The sequence below is a fragment of the Calliopsis andreniformis genome, chromosome 9 (assembly GCF_051401765.1).
Source record: "Calliopsis andreniformis isolate RMS-2024a chromosome 9, iyCalAndr_principal, whole genome shotgun sequence".
Lineage (NCBI taxonomy): Eukaryota > Metazoa > Arthropoda > Insecta > Hymenoptera > Andrenidae > Calliopsis > Calliopsis andreniformis.
In genome coordinates, this window is record NC_135070.1 from 8601731 (window position 1) to 8618122 (window position 16392).

At 33.4% G+C, this 16392-nt stretch overlaps 3 protein-coding genes across 4 annotated transcripts; 2 read left to right on the forward strand and 1 right to left on the reverse strand.

Annotated features, from left to right (window-relative positions):
• Positions 1–601: 601 nt before the first annotated feature.
• Sf2 (splicing factor 2) lies at positions 602–16348 on the reverse strand. Of its 2 annotated transcripts, XM_076386251.1 has the most exons (4): positions 16035–16348; positions 15040–15424; positions 14629–14823; positions 602–687 (listed from the first exon to the last, which is right to left on the reverse strand). In XM_076386251.1, the coding sequence occupies exons 1-3, from the start codon at positions 16202–16204 to the stop codon at positions 14632–14634; spliced, it is 747 nt and encodes a 248-aa protein (XP_076242366.1). In that variant the 5' UTR covers positions 16205–16348; the 3' UTR covers positions 602–687; positions 14629–14631. The 2 variants fall into 2 exon arrangements, with proteins under 2 accessions (XP_076242366.1, XP_076242365.1); XM_076386250.1 differs by lacking the exon at positions 602–687 and having other exon boundaries at positions 14561–14823; positions 16035–16346.
• On the forward strand, positions 813–3224 carry LOC143184197 (farnesol dehydrogenase-like). Its single transcript, XM_076386252.1, has 6 exons — positions 813–1006; positions 1096–1250; positions 1626–1838; positions 2305–2555; positions 2763–2909; positions 3059–3224. Exons 2-6 carry the CDS (start codon positions 1163–1165, stop codon positions 3098–3100), a joined length of 741 nt encoding a protein of 246 aa, XP_076242367.1. The 5' UTR covers positions 813–1006; positions 1096–1162; the 3' UTR covers positions 3101–3224.
• On the forward strand, positions 8058–9163 carry LOC143183347 (farnesol dehydrogenase). Its single transcript, XM_076384873.1, has 4 exons — positions 8058–8195; positions 8391–8655; positions 8736–8908; positions 8990–9163. The coding sequence occupies exons 1-4, from the start codon at positions 8058–8060 to the stop codon at positions 9161–9163; spliced, it is 750 nt and encodes a 249-aa protein (XP_076240988.1).
• Positions 16349–16392: the final 44 nt, after the last annotated feature.

The following is a 16392-nucleotide window of genomic DNA, read 5'->3' on the forward strand; positions in this document are numbered from 1 at the left end:
TTTTTTAAATACTATATGTTGCATTTTGAATGAAGCTTGGAATAAAAGCTTTGAAGAATGATACGTAAACAAAAAATGAAATATTTTGATATTTTTACTTAACTTCAGGTGAACAAACTTTGGTAACAGATAATAAAAACTAAAACAGTAATTGTACTTTATATAAATTTTGATCTAGCTTTGAAAATGATATCTCATCATTCGTCTTTTATAATCATCTCATGTTTCATACGTCTTTATAGTGCACCCACTGATATAAAGAGCAATTGATTTAGTAATTTGAATCGTGTCCCTCATTAACCCTAATTGATTAATAGATTCACTTCCGTACTTCGTTTATAGACTAGTATACAATCTTCTTCGATTAATGACAAGAAATTCTTTATTGGAACACAGATGGTCTATTTTATCTGCGTCTTCCTTTTGTCTAGAATACTTAAGAAATTTACAGTGATTATCAAAGTATCTGATAAAACAGATCTCTGAGATTTTCCTTGTCAATTTTATTAACCTATTAGATTAGGTAATTGTTATACAATTGAACGTCCGTAATGAACAATCATCAAGGGTTCCTCAATTAGTGTCTTACAGGCAAACGTGCGCAGTGCACCGCGTTGCAGCTGCAGTTCCACGAAGAGGTGCATCGCGCTTACTTCAAAAGTCTCTCTTGCACCTTGTATCAAATAACTAAATTTAAAAAAAAAACAAATCACCTCTGATCAGTTTAATCACCTTAATTCTAAAATTAAACGAAATTTTAAGTTTCATTGCTCAATCACTTATGTTAGTGCAGTATTTGAAATCATAATTTTAACTAAAATCAAGAAGCAAGCTATCTAAATAAAAGAAGACAAAGGAATAATTACTGTAATTATTCTGCCAATATAATCAACGAAATGGGCTACATTTAGCAAGTATTACTTCGAAGAAAACAGCGTAAAAGGGATGTCAGAGATCTCGCAAGCTACATCAATTGTTGTTGAGGACATATCGTAGCGAAGGCTAGGTATGGGTTTACCGCGAGACTATCAAGTTTCCAGCCCGACCGGTCCTATGATTTTTAACCGACGTCGCTTTTTACCTATCGATTTCTAGACTTATAAACGATCTTATTACGGGAATATTGTCGGGCAGTCACAGATAGTACTCAGACGTCGCAAGAATGGATCGATGGGCAGGAAAAGTGGCGGTGGTTACCGGTGCAAGTGCTGGGATCGGAGCTGCGATCGCTAAACAATTGGCCCGTAATGGTAAGTAAAAATAATTCATTTTAATACCTTCGGAAGATTCGACTCACTCTGACAATGTGAAACTTCTTATTTCCATAAGACAAATTGTAGGGCGTGTCCCCCTACCTTCTACAGAATAGGTATTATATCATATAATATTCCATTAAGAACTGAACAATCAGTATTTTCACAATATATGTACATTTCTAATTATCCTCACGTCTTGGACTGAAATCATGTTCTATAATTTACGTGATTTACTTGTGGAAACAAGTTGCTGAAGAATAAGCTGATTTCAGAGACTATTTTTATTAAGTTTCACTGATAAGAAGATACTGTATTTGCACCAAGTAACTCAGGAACGTGTAAAATTACTGTCAAATTAATTTTCGCAAGGTATGGTGGTGGCTGGACTCGCTCGAAGGGTGGATAAAATCAAAGAATTGGCGGAAGGCCTGGAAGATTGCGAGGGGAAACTTCACGCAGTAGAATGCGACGTGAGCAAAGAAGAAAGTGTGGTCTCCGCTTTCGCTTGGATTCAGGAGAACCTAGGATCTGTGAATGTGTTGGTCAACAACGCTGGGATCACCAAGGAGTCTTCTCTGATAGGTACTTCTGGACCTAATTTCGAGAATAGCGAATGGATACTATGCTTTATCCCAGTGATGACTAAAGTCACATCCCTCATTGAAACAATATTTTATACATATGTATATTAACTCTTTAAGTGCCAATCTCCTAGCTACAGGTATAATATGGTAATTCCCAAGTGAATATTTATTTAGCTTCCATGCATCAAGAAAAAATTCTGTATTTCCCATAAATGTTACTGGTAAACAAAATTGTTTCTACGCGTTGATAAATCATTCTAGAGTACATCAACCCAAGAAAATTATACTCTTTCCCACAAAGTTAGGTAAAAAAAATTAGGAAGTAGAAGAGCTTTAAAGTATAAGTACTTAGGTACCGATGGATCAGTCTATGGAAATTCAGACAATCAAGTCTGAGGAGCTACAGTAATTTATGTAGAAGAGGTCATCGTTGCTCTATTCAAACTCAAGAACTTAATTTGCAGATGGTAGTCTGGAGGACTGGCGAGCAGTGTTCGACGTGAATGTTCTTGGTCTGTGCTTGTGCACAAGAGAAGCAGTTCGCCTGATGCGAGAAAATGGAGAAGAGGGTGTCGTAATAAACATCAACAGCTTGACGGCTGAACGAGTGCCTTTTATACCTGGCTTCGCTGTATACCCAGCCTCCAAGAGATCTATCACTGCTCTGGCCCAAACCCTGACTCATGAACTCACGGGTACCCGGATTAGAGTCACGGTACAGATGAGCAACTAATAAGCAACTTAGATGAACGATATTAGAATAATTTAGGAACTACATCATTTTTATTCGAGTGGAAAGACCTATCTAAACTGTATCGAAATAGATTAAAGTGGATTAAGCTAAACTAGAGGATAGACTAGGATTAGATGTCTCAAACTAGTCACTCCTCAGGAGTTTGTAATATTGGATGTTTCTTCGTAGAGTATTAGTCCAGGACTAGTGGCCACAGAGTTCATGGCATCTTACAGCACATTTTCAGAGGAGGCAATGGCAGCGTTCCCAAGTTTGGACCCAGAAGACGTTGCAGCAGCTGTTGCGTATATCTTATCTTGTGGTCCTAACGTGGTCGTGAGTACTGACTTTAATCTACTAAATTTATAGAACTGTTGGACCTGTAAAATACCAGTCCTATTCTATTCTGTGGCTCATTATGTCGCTTATTCTCACTTCGTTGTAAATCTAGAAACTGCCCCTTCTAACTATATTCATCATTTCAGGTTCAAAACATTGTTCTGCGACCTCTGGGCGAATCTTGGTAGTGAACTTGCGAGACAGTTTCCATCTAACCATATTCTTATTAAAATTATGATTATCCATTATTATTATACATAAAGAATAGATTATAGAAGTATTGCAATAAACACGTTGTAAAAGTTATTGGAAAACATTCGAAGATGCGTTCGCTTCTTATCATTTCCTTTACAATTACCGTGTGGTCAATATTAAGTGACCTTTGTCCCTCATTGCGAATATGTTTTGCATGATCGACTCGATTGAAAACAGCTGACAATTATAATATTTATAACGATGTAACCTATCACGCGTTTACAACCTTAAAAGATATCCTTTCGTCACGATCTACTTCAATACAATGGAGATACTTGATCTTTCGCAGAAAAAGAAAGCCTTCGCGCCACCGAAGCAACGATTCAAAAACCCCCATAAGGAAGCCTTGAAAGTGAGCTATGAGAAGCTTTTCTCTATTTGTTGTACAATTTTGCTTCAATAAATGTAGAGAAAGACTTCGAACATTTGTAAATTTAAACATCTGGGAATTAGACGATTTAGCATAAAGTGGTACAGACGAAATACTTTAAAATGTTGTACAAAACCTGTTGCCAAAATAATATAAAAATGCTATTAAAAACCCTATTGATGAAGTATCGAATAATTGTTATATAGCTAAGACCACTGTGGAGCAACTATCAGCCTCCAAGTAGGTCCAAGGAAATGCTAATGGCGAGGGCTCTGTACAAACAAGTCTCCAAAGATATCGAGAACGAAGAACGTTGGGAGGAAGTTCGTCGCACAATCATTAAGGGGTTGTGTTTAAATCCACGTTTCCACGGATTCTACGCTTTGAGAGGTCACATATACAAGAGTCAAGGTACACTGGGTCATCTGATGGACTCGTGAACTTCCTTTAAACGAAAATAGACTTAATTAATTGGAACTATCTTTCGTCCCGTTCATGAGAAAACCGATATAGACTAAATTAATTCACTACTATCGACTCAATGAAAGATTGCTTGATGCAACTTAGAAATATTTGCGTGTTCCTATGACAAGATAAAGATAGAGTACAGAAGTGTCATTTCTCCTTTTTTGGAATTATAAACATTTATACATGGAAATACCGATCCAAATATCTGACAAAAATAAAGAACTGATCGTTTCAATGTACCTTTATATTTCATATAGCTATCTGGGATATTTTTACAGAAAGAACTATTGTGGTGTTATCTACACCTACTAATAATATAGTTAATACAGCTAACTATTAATAGCTACCTATTAACTATTAGAAACTAAAGACAGCTAAATGTGATATGTAGTTTTAGCGCATTGTAAATTAAGCCAGTAAATAATTTTTCTTTATTTTTGTTCGAGCTCACGAACTTATACATTAATCCAATATTATAGTCCTCGATCAATTAAAGAATAGTAAAAATAGCAAAGATAACAGAGGAAGTGGATCCGAACGATTTTTGTTCGACTGTAGTCGCAACGTTTAAGGAAAGCTGACGAAGGCCATAAAGGACTACGAGACCGCTAGGAGATTGACGAAATACGATAGCAAAGTATCCAAGACGGAGGCGAAAATTTTATACAATAAACAGCTGATAGAGTGTTACACGAACAGGGGGGAGTGGTATCACGAGAACAACATGTTGTTGGAAGCAATGGGCGATTACGAGCAGGTTTTGGTGCTCAAATTACGTGCTATGAATCTAGAAGACATACAAGTAAGAACACAATCACAAATGATGCATCAAAGTGCTTACCACCTTCTACATTATCTGATAAACCAATCTAGACCTAATCCATACAATCCATACCTAATTAATTTGAGTAATTTTAGATCAACTTTTTTAAAACGTTGAATCCAGATTTTAGTTTTTGCTAAAATAATATTAAAATTCTACAGGACAAGTTATTAGATGTTCTGCGAACATTGGATAAGTACGTTGTCTTCGAACGTTACTTCGAAGAATTTATAACGAACGTCGGCGCTAAGAGAGCTTCTGCTCTTCTATCCCGACATGCAGAATATAAAATATATAGAAGAGAAATTGTGGTAGCGAGACATATGCTCTATGAAGCCATCAATCTCGATCAGAATAACGCTCAGGCTCAAGAGTTGCTTCAAGTTTGTACCCCTTATGCCACAAATAATTATTGCGAATCTGTATGCATTTATGGAAAATTTCAATATGCTAGAACTTAAAGAATTCATATAACTAGAGGGTGAAAGAAATTCTTAGTTAGATTCCACTTCTCTAATTGTATTTATGAAAATAGCAATTTGCATGAACATCTGCAGTACAATTATTATGCTTATTGCGGTAGTTCATCGTTACAAATTTGTTGCTATATTTACCATATTCTTGGTTTACTGTGATTACCGGAACAAATAAACATGAACGATTTTGACATGAGTAAAGGGGTAAGAGGTCACCAGTTTCAATAAATGCATACAAACATCGATAAGAATTTCGGATGCAAAAAACTTATTTACTGAGAAAAATATGCACTAGGATCTCGTTTAACCAAGACTCAATTATTCTATATTTTTAATTTAAAATTAATTTAAAATTAAGCCGATAAGCAATTTCAATACATTTGTCATGTAACCCAATCAGGTTGTCTTCAAAACCGGTCACATTATGACATCATACAGCATAGTATGGTGCATGCACGGTTGTTACGATAAAGGTTTGGCAGTGATCGAAAAAGCACTAGATTGCAATCCATACAATCCAGGATTCAACTTAATAAAAGCAATAATTCTACGAATGTCTGGTCGGCTCGAGGAAGCAAATTCTTGGTTAGAAACCATTAGCAAAAATTTCCATAAAATGTACGAGCCATCCAAAGACCAACAAGAATCAATCACAGGAAAGCTTTCGATCAGCGAAACGAGGCATGAATTGATCAGGCAGTGGTATTTGATACGGTAAAATAAATTTTAATATATATATGGGTATATACTGGGTGACATCAAAATAAGTAGTCCCACTTCGATAGCGTATAAAAAAATGATATAGACGCGGAGATTCAAGGACTCCACACATTACGTGATACAGCTCTTACTTCTGACTTTATATCAAGATTGTTCTCTTTACAAAGTCCTTAAATATTTTCAAATAAAAATTTGTCATACATACTATTTCCCATTTCTATATTACAATTAACAGTACTCTTATAAATCTTTAATGAGAATATATTTTAATTAAGGCTGACAAGCAGTCTCTATTACTGTCCAAAAATTGAACATCAGTAATTAAGGGTTAGGAATATTAGAATTCCAAAATGGGACCATTTATTTTGATGTCAACCTTACATACAACTTTATTTGACTTACCTCGACGATAACTTCACGATACTAAAAACCAGGAACGATAAGACGAAGAAAAACACCAATCCTACAAAAAAATACGTAATCCCGACACTTTTGAAAACAGAACGCGTCGGTTACTAACGGAAGCCTAACGAAGTCGTCTATCGATCGCGATATCGATTCGCTTACACATTTTTCGCATACCAAGAATGTTTATGGAATCCTCTGTTCACAGATATGAAATGGCAATGAAGTGCATGTTAAGCGACAAACTCGAAACAGCGGCGAGAATTATTTATGGCAGCAACTTAACGAAATATTTCGCTGAGTCGTATATTCTACTTGGCGACAGTTTTTTCAAACGCGGGAATATTGAATTGGCGCTGAAGTCGTATCTCGATTATCGGAAAAGGGCACGAGAATTGGGTCTGCCAGCTTCCGGGAAGAGTATCGATGTTACAGAACGGATAATCGATATCTTGAACGAGCGCACGGAAATTGCCACCCATAAGGGACATTCGAAAATGGCAATTAGCATGGCTGATGAAGTGCTTCGAATTTTAGATGACGATCAAATAGAAATGAACAAATTGGGACCGCAACGGGGACACGCCCTTTTATATAAAACACGTGGGCTGTTTCAGCTAGATAAAAAGAGCAAGAAAAAGAGTAAAAAATGCTGCGAAACTGCTGCCGACAGTTTGAGATTTGTTCGCGAACCGGATGACGCGGGATTGTATCAAACTTTATATGGCAATACAAGTATCGAAGATACTATTGACCGATTCGCGCCAGAAAGAAAATTACCACAATCTTTGAAAATTCTTATGCAATTTTCTTAATTATAGCTGGTATATATGTATCCTATAAACAACAGAGAGAAAGCTTGAAAATATTTTGTTTCGCCTACTAGTTCGAATGAACCCTAATTTTAGTAATAGAACCACTGGGTACAAAAAATATAAAAAATTTAAAAGAACATCTGACGCAATATTTACAACACATTACACTTGAAGCAGATACCTGTATCTGTTTTTATCTTTACTTTCATTGTAAACATATGGTAGCCGATATTTTAAATAAAATCTCTATGTGTATTTTTAAGTAATATAAGTGTATATGATTTACAATATTTTGATAAAATTATTTGTAAAGTTTAAATATATTCGATCTTTATTACATTACTTTATAGTTAGGCCATGAATTTAATGAACAATTGTATAATTTTCAATGAGATTACACGTACAATAAAGATTCATATTATTGTAATAAAAAAGAAGCTTAATATACGCAAAATTGATTTCAGTGAAAATATTACGATAAAGCTTAAAAGACAAAATACGTATTATCTAAAATTCTCTTTTCTCCGATATACCACTATGTTTGTATCGGCTCCCAATATGAGTTATTTCCTGAAAATAAGAATAATCATTTTGTACGCAAATACACGTAAACCTGATTCAAGTGCAAAGCATGCAACAGCCGGTGAAATATCTCAAACCGTAGATAAAACGCGACCTTAATAATCATGGGCCACAATTTTCCTCCAGTATAAAAGCCGCCGTTAATACTCCAAAATGCATTCGAACATTTGTGGTCGAAGTTCGACGAATTAATTCTCACGCTCGCAAAAGCAGACAAGTTAAACAATCGTCATGGACCCGGAATTCTGGACAGAGAAAGTCGCCCTCGTCACCGGTGCTAACTCTGGCATTGGTAAATGCTTGGTAGAATGCCTAGTTGGCAAGGGAATGAAAGTTGTGGGTATTGCCCGTCGTATCGACAAAATTAAGGTACAGTTAAAATTACTCATTCAATAAGTATTTAAGGACCTACTTAAAATAATTTAATTGCCATAATAATGGCAAAAGACGAAATGGCTTTGTATAAAAGCCATTCCCTATTAGTTCTGTATTCGACTATCTTTTTTTTCCATTGCTTCTGTGCATTTACATTTTTCTAATTTTGTTCACTATGCTTTTCAACAGGCACTTGCAGAAGAACTGAAGAATAAACCAGGAAAGTTGTTCCCTCTCCAATGCGACCTCGCTAACGAAGGTGACATCCAGCGTGTGTTAGAATGGATCGACAAGAACATGGGATGTGTGGACATCCTGATCAACAATGCTGCCATTAACATCGACCTTACAATGCAAACTGGTGAAATGGAAGACTGGAAGAAGATCTTCGACGTCAATCTCCTTGGATTAATATGCATCACTAAGGAATGCCTGAAATTAATGAAGAAAAAAGGCAAGCGTCTTTGAAAATTCCAAAGCTGTAAATTTTTTATAAAGCAGCTTAAAAATGTTAGATTTTAATTATGATTACAGGAATCAACAACGGCATCATTATGAACATCAACGACATTTGTGGACTGAAGATTCCAATCACCTGTGACCGTCCAATGTCCCCAGCTTACATTAGCAGTAAATTCGCTTTAACTGCCTTGACAGAATGTCTTCGTTCTGAATTGGCGCAACTTGAATCAAACATCAAAGTTATTGTAAGTTCTCAATATTGTTGTTCCTATCCATGTTTACGGACATGAACATAGACTATGATAACGAATAATTTTACGTTTCAGTCCATTTCTCCTGGTTTGGTAGAAACCGAAATGACTGCACAATGGTTGAAGGAGAACCCACGCTTGGCTCTGAAGCCGAAGGATGTTTCCGACTGTATTCTTTTCGCGCTACAGACTCCGGAAACTGTCCTGATTAAGGAACTTGTGGTCACACCCATTCGCGAGTCGATGTAAAAATACAATGTGCAATCTTTTTTTTTTTTTGTTTTATTAATATAAGAAAATTCAAATGTCATCATTTGTAAATATATAAAAAATAAATATCTTGCAAATATTTAAATTGGATGTTATTGAAAATTTTTCTCGTGAAATTTAAGATATCACTGCTCTTTAATTTAATTTCATTTTATTGAAGAGAAGGCTGGATTAATTAATGAGAAGACACACTAATGCTTGATTCAAGAAAAAATGGAGTAATTTTATTTGTAGGTCACATAATACATCATATAACAATAAAGGAAACACTTACGAAATAATAAATTAATATTTTCTTGCTGTTAAAAATTAAAATTTTTTAAAGAAAGAATAAAAAATTGTAGCAATAATCATATAACTGCTTTGAAATCATAAAATCTATTGAACATAATTTTGAAAGTAATCTCGTATAATGCTTACTTTATCAGTTACATATCCAAGACTTGCGGATGTCTATCCTTGTCTCAATTTGGTGAACCATCTAGATAAAACTACTAATAACAGAAGATTAATATTATTATACTTTCTCCTTTTATTTTATACTCACCCAGTGAAATAGCATCTAATACTAAAAAATTTGGTACCCTAAATATTGGAATAAAATTTGCTTCAGATGTTATAAATACCTTTATAAATTAACTTTTTGTGAATCATTTTTATTATACATCTGTAATTTGTAATAAGGTGATCACAAAAAGTTTATTACACACTTGAAAGAAACGATTACTTTATAATGACTTAATTAATCTTTACATTCTATCAAGATATTACCATTTTCTTTTTAGAACTAAATGTAAAAAGCAATTTAAGCTTATACTTTTTTTTAAATTGAACAATTTTATTTCTCAATCAAATTGATGAGGAAGGTAATATAACCATGACTTATACATATTAATGGTGTAATCATAAAAATGCTTTTAATAAACATTAAAAAAAGTTCAATGTATTTAAAAAGTACCAGTGTTGAGGAATTAAACGTTTCGTGATTTTTCATTTTGTAAATATTAATAATTAATATATAATAGTAAAAAATATAAGCAAGATATAACAATTAATCATTGAATGAAAGGGATACTGGATACTACCTTGGAGAAGTTAATACTACTATTAGGGGACATTCATTCTCTCAAAAAATATGAGAGTTTTAAAAGATTTAAACGTGTATAAGTTAAACATAAAGAACATGAACGATTAATTGAAACACACTTGAACATTTTCCGGACAGACAATACAAAATATCTGTTATTGAAGTTAGTTTTATGATAGTATTCTGTTGAAAATCAAAAGATGGTTTTGTATAGGGAGTATACTGTTTAGAAGAAATGCATGCAGAAAATGTGTACCGAAGGGTCGTCAGATATAAACTTGATCAAATACCTTACAGTGAATCACTGCATCCGTTTCGATCCATGAAAAATGATATCCAACTATCCTGTATTTTGATTCCGCTAAGTGCGAGTTCCAAAATCCATATCTGACCTAGGCAATAAATCCGTGAAACCTATGAAGCATGAACGATGTCACGCTCCGTTCGATCGATCAACATCTCGATAATCCAAATCCATTTATCCTGCATGAATCCTGCGTATCTTTTATGCTCCAGTCAAAAGATCCAAGTGATCCATTTAACAGAATCCGGTGAACATATCCAGCCAATTTATCCATATCCAAAAATCCATCATGAACACTAATTTATCCTGTCAGCATCCTAATCCAACCGTATCTGCCGAATCCCGTCTTTTGCGTTTTATTTCGTCCGGGGGATCCTCTAAAACTGGTGAGCCAGTTCTTGTCAAGATGAAGCATTCTGTCTTTTCGAACCCGAAGAGTTATATCCTCTTGCGCGTATTAGTCCCGACGACCCGTGTAATAGTTCTTACTATAACCGCACATATAGTATATATCAGAACATACACAAGCCCGCGATTGATAAATAAATACAATTCAAGATCGAAATGACCGAGGGAAGAACATTCGGGATGACTTGCTTTCAAGCGGAACGAAGTTATCAGCGACACTATTTACGACGCGAATAGTCTCCTTGGGGGGACCCACTTGACGTTCTCCTTGATCCTGAGGAAATCATGCTAAACGTGGAGTCTCCAATTGCCTATACTAACTTATTTCACGAGTCAACAAGAAACTAAGAAGATTTCGTAAACAAGCATTCTCTCTTTCCGCGTTGAACCAGTTTGTTCCTTCCTTGTGTTCGCGAATCATCACTTTCGGTGATACAGATGAGAGGTCTGATACTTCCATTAGTGAACTTCTTTGAAAGAGAATCAGAATTATTGTCTCAGTAACGATTAAAACAATTATTAATGTAAGCTTCTGATATACCAATAATTATAGGCAAATACTTTGAAAATAAAATACTAGGTTGACATTCCATTACTAGTTTTGAACGTAAGAGCAAAATACGAGGAACAGTCACTTTTTTAGATCGCGTAAAAATGATAAATTCAAAACACTTGAAATGATCTAGGAATTTGTACAAATGTGTAATACGTCGAAGCTGTTCATTCCGCGCTTTCCATTTTCTCCTGTAAGGTCGTTAATATAAAATCACTGCTAGCACGATTAGAGAATAATTTTATCTGTTTTGTAATCTGAACGAGAAAACTACGGAGAATCGTTTTAAATCCTTGTAATGGATTTGCCAACATTTTCTGATGAAAATCCAGCTAATTGAGAATCCTTTGAATGAAATGGACCATTTCTTTCATCCAATTCCTTTCCTGATCCTGAACTTCCTCTTGAAAGTATCCTTACTGTCTCATTTTTTTTGCATTCTCATTTACGTCTTATAATCCTTTTATAATATATGCTCCATACAAAATCCATCCAAAACGCATTCCATCTCATCCCACCGGCAAGCGAATGTGTATTATATCCATCCAAGAAGCAAGATCGTGTCGATTTCAGTTTTTCATTCATTGTGTTACAATCCAATCCAATATACAAAAGAAGAAAAAATACATTAGTCCCTTATACAATATGTATTATAGTGTTATATATAAAAATGTATCATTGCAAATGAAATCCTTGTGACTGACATTCAAATATACAATATCTTATAAATTGAGCAAATATTGTGAACATAAAACCTTTCTTGTATTAATACATATGTTCAAGTGAAAGAAAATATTGCAATCACAGGATTAATTTGCAATAATAAGGCTCACAAGAATACACGAAATAATTGTTTCCCTTCAATGTTTTTAATTTATAATTGAGAATTTAAGAAAGTTTCTTTCACATAAGTTGCTAAATTTGGAAACTTTATCTATATATTTTCAAAAAGAGAAATTTAAATGAGAAATGTGTAGCAAATCGTATTTTATCAATATATCATCTTATCTATAAAAACACATTTCCCAAGATAAGTCGTGTATAACTTAAAATTTATTTCAATATAAATATCTCATAGAGATCCAAATAATTGTAACAGATATGTTATTATTATATTCTTAACAACAATAGTTTTAGTTTGAGTAAGATATCTTTTTCACTTCGAAGTATTACATAACATAATTTTTATCAAACCTGAAGAATGGCCCGATAATCGTCGTTAAAGAAGACTTAAATACACGTAACGTATTTTTGTTCATTACTGTATCAAATGAATAATATCAATACATAATTGAACATAGCTGTATCAAATTTCCCAAAGAAAAAGTGATTGTATGAACATTAATCGTTTAGTAAAAAATAAATCTTTTACCTATATTTATCAAATATTATGTCCTATATGTACCACCAGTAGATGGATATCGATGTATTACATTCTCTAGATATTAAGTATTATATTTTCAGCACATAGAGTATGTTGTATTGTCATCATTATATAGCCAAAAGAAAAATATTGAAATTTGTGTGACAACTGAAACGACGATGAGCCGTGTAAACAACCTTGATGTACTTATACGCACGAATTATCACTCAAAATTAATACAAATTAAAAAAAAAGAAGTAATTTCTTAAGAAATTTAAGTTCAAATATACTATGATGTGAAAACTCCTAAAAATTTGTTTATTATAATTCATTAACTTCTGAATGACTACCAATGATATATCTATACATAATATACATTATACAGTGTATTGAATTTCTCATCTTGCATATTATATACAGGGCGTTCGACTACAAATGACACAAAATTTAACAGATAATTTTAAACGCTAAAACTAGACGAAAATTAGGAACAACGAAACTGCGGTTGACTCTTAGTGTGTTTATTAGAAGCATTTAAAAATTAGTAAGATCCGTTTAGTCGGTGGTAGAAGACAAACTATGGTAGGTAGTGACTATCATAATCACTATCTGAGTTGAGTATGATAGAATCCTACCACAGCTGTGTGAAGCAAATGCCCTGTTATGTCAGTGACTAAACTCAATCGCAATTTTGTTATTCTCAAGTTTCATCTTATTTTGGTATTTAGAATCACATTGTAATTTTTTCTTTAACTGTAACCAGACACCCTGTATATGCATTAAAAATATTTTATTATGGCATTCCTTTTTCTTCCTGAATACAAAATAATTTTGAACTGTTAATCATTAAAAAAAATGTTAGCCTTTTAAATGTTTATAAGCATTTTAGTATTAAAAGCTTAAACGAATTTTATATGTTAAATATGCTAAAAATGTGCTCAATTCGTCACTGCAAATGTGAATAAGTAAATGTAAGATAGACACATGTGAATCAAAGTATGTGTTCACATTAAATAAAGTACTGCAGTATGTTTACCAATTATAACATTGTGCAGTGTAATGAAAACATTAACACTGAATATATGTAATATTGGTAATTATACAAATATTGTTTTATCAATGTGAACATCAATTAAATCATTGAGGTATTATTTTTTTTAGCTTCTCATTCATAATACTTCAAAATTGTTACACAATTCAAATATAGTCGTGATGTCAAAACAAATTGCAAAATATAAAGGAATGTATTTTTTAAACATAAAAGTAACTCTAATCAGTACCACCAACAATATGCAATTAATACGAGCACGATTCTTCTTTATTAAAGCAATAAAAATTAGACATTAAAACTTTATGTGTTTACTGTTAGAAGATCCAGTTACTATTTTATATTTATCCAAACAATTAGTGCTAAATATTCTTTTCTAACTTAAAGATACACCCAAATTAATTCATAAAAGACAAAAATTAAAAATATTTCATTAAAAATAGGATGGAAATTTTTGAAGCATAAATTTGATATATGCAAAATGAACCGTGCTCTAACTATACATTAGGTACAATACAATTATTAAATTCAAGCAACGTGAAAAATGATTTTATAATTTGTACAAAATTGGTTTGGATTGGAAGGTGTCTTTAAGTGAAATTCAAATCAGTAATAATGAAACATGGTAAAGCAAATATTGATAAGCCTTTACTTATATTACCATGTGAAACATATACGTACACACTAGTCGTATGAACGAGATCTGGAACGAGATCTTGATCGCGAGTAATTACGCCGCAATGGTGAATAGGTAGGTGAACCACGACGTCGTGGGCTATAGCTTCGTGAGTGACTTCGACCCCTCTCTCTATCTTCACTGCGACCTCTATCCCCACCACTGTGATCTTCCTTCACTCGAATATAGGCTACTTCACCCTATGGACAAGACACATATAATTCAAATTATTCAATAGGTAAATATGAGAACTGAAGATTTCTTGTATTCAAACTCTTGAATCCTCTAGACTATAATCTAATTTATGTACTAGAAAAAAATACAGTAAGGTTTGCTTAATTGCTCCTGGATGTTGTCTTATTAGATTATAAAATAATGTGGAAAAGAAATGAAGCATAATATTTCTATATTATTACCTCATGAGACCTAAATCTTGAATCATCTAATTTCTTCACTGCATATTTCATATCCTCATATCGCAAGAACTCAACAACTCCAGTGCCATCTTTATAAACATCGGCAAAGCACACATCACCAGCTTCGCGCATATGATCCTTCAAATCTTGCCAACTACCAGATGGAGGTAGGCCAGTAACTAGCACTCTATATTGGGATCTTCTTGCAGGTGGCCCACGTCCTCGAGAATTACTCATTTCACCTCGACCACCTCTTCCACTGTCACCTGCTCCACGACCACCACGGAAATTATTACTAGGACCACCACCTCTTGGAAATTCCACCCTTAATCTATAACCATCATAATCATATCCATCTCTTGCATGTACTGCATCTTCTGCATCCCTGGAAAAATTTTTAATACTTCAAAGTGAATGTTTAAAAAATTATCTGCAATATAAATTTCAAAGATTGCTTTTTAATGAAACATTATATACCAATAGAATAATGTTATTCCATGATATATAATATCAAGTTAATTTATAAACATTATCAAATAAAGTTTGTTTTAATCTCAATAGATATATAAGTATACGAAATTACAAAACCTATAACAATATTTAATATTATATAGATAGCATTAAACTACATAACAATAGTATCTAAACACTATCAAAAAAGGCTAATCAAATTTGCCATATTCACAATCCTAACTAAACTTCAAATTAAAGGATTTCCAATTTTGCATTTAAAAATTACTGAATACAAAGCATTTCAAAAATAACAATCAAACCCATGAATTTATATGAATCTTTTTTTAGTTCAACATACCCTGAATTTTGTACATCAATGCACTAACAAGTTATTATGAAAACAGTAAGAACTCATGAATAATAATTACCAATAATTATAAGCGTATAAAATTGAAGAAAATAAACGGATACTACTTATAGCTTCAATCAACATATGCAAAGATGAAAAATATTTGTTTGCAGCCAAAAAATATAGAACGTACCTTGGATCGTCAAATTCGACGAAAGCAAACGGTGGGCCTCTACGATTTTTTAAATCAACAAAAATCACTTTACCGAATTTGTAGAAAAGGTCCTGAATGTCTTTCGTTCTTATATCGGGCGGTAAATTACCCACGTAAATTCTGCATTCGTTTCTACCACCGTGAGACATGTTTAAGGTTTTTGTTACTGTTCGAAACACAAGAACCTTAAAGATTGCAACACTTTATAACTTTAATCGTTTTTTCGTGCCTTAAGCTCTCTTTATTGATGAAACAAACAAAATGGTGGTACCGGCCGAAGGAAAGCGTGGATGATCACGAAAAGTGTGGGAAGTCAAGAACGTTAAACGAACATGAA

Excerpts from the sequence above, each read along its gene's own strand:
- LOC143184197 (XM_076386252.1), top strand. The coding sequence starts at position 1,163 with ATGGATCGATGGGCAGGAAAAGTGGCGGTGGTTACCGGTGCAAGTGCT. Across the intron at positions 1,251-1,625 it reads TAAACAATTGGCCCGTAATG|GTATGGTGGTGGCTGGACTC; the intron begins GTAAGTAAAAAT and ends AATTTTCGCAAG. Across the intron at positions 1,839-2,304 it reads CAAGGAGTCTTCTCTGATAG|ATGGTAGTCTGGAGGACTGG; the intron begins GTACTTCTGGAC and ends CTTAATTTGCAG.
- LOC143183347 (XM_076384873.1), top strand. The coding sequence starts at position 8,058 with ATGGACCCGGAATTCTGGACAGAGAAAGTCGCCCTCGTCACCGGTGCT. Across the intron at positions 8,196-8,390 it reads GTCGTATCGACAAAATTAAG|GCACTTGCAGAAGAACTGAA; the intron begins GTACAGTTAAAA and ends GCTTTTCAACAG. Across the intron at positions 8,656-8,735 it reads GAAATTAATGAAGAAAAAAG|GAATCAACAACGGCATCATT; the intron begins GCAAGCGTCTTT and ends TTATGATTACAG.
- Sf2 (XM_076386251.1), bottom strand. The coding sequence starts at position 16,204 with ATGTCTCACGGTGGTAGAAACGAATGCAGAATTTACGTGGGTAATTTA. Across the intron at positions 15,425-16,034 it reads GTCGAATTTGACGATCCAAG|GGATGCAGAAGATGCAGTAC; the intron begins GTACGTTCTATA and ends AAATTTTTCCAG. Across the intron at positions 14,824-15,039 it reads CAAGATTTAGGTCTCATGAG|GGTGAAGTAGCCTATATTCG; the intron begins GTAATAATATAG and ends TCTTGTCCATAG.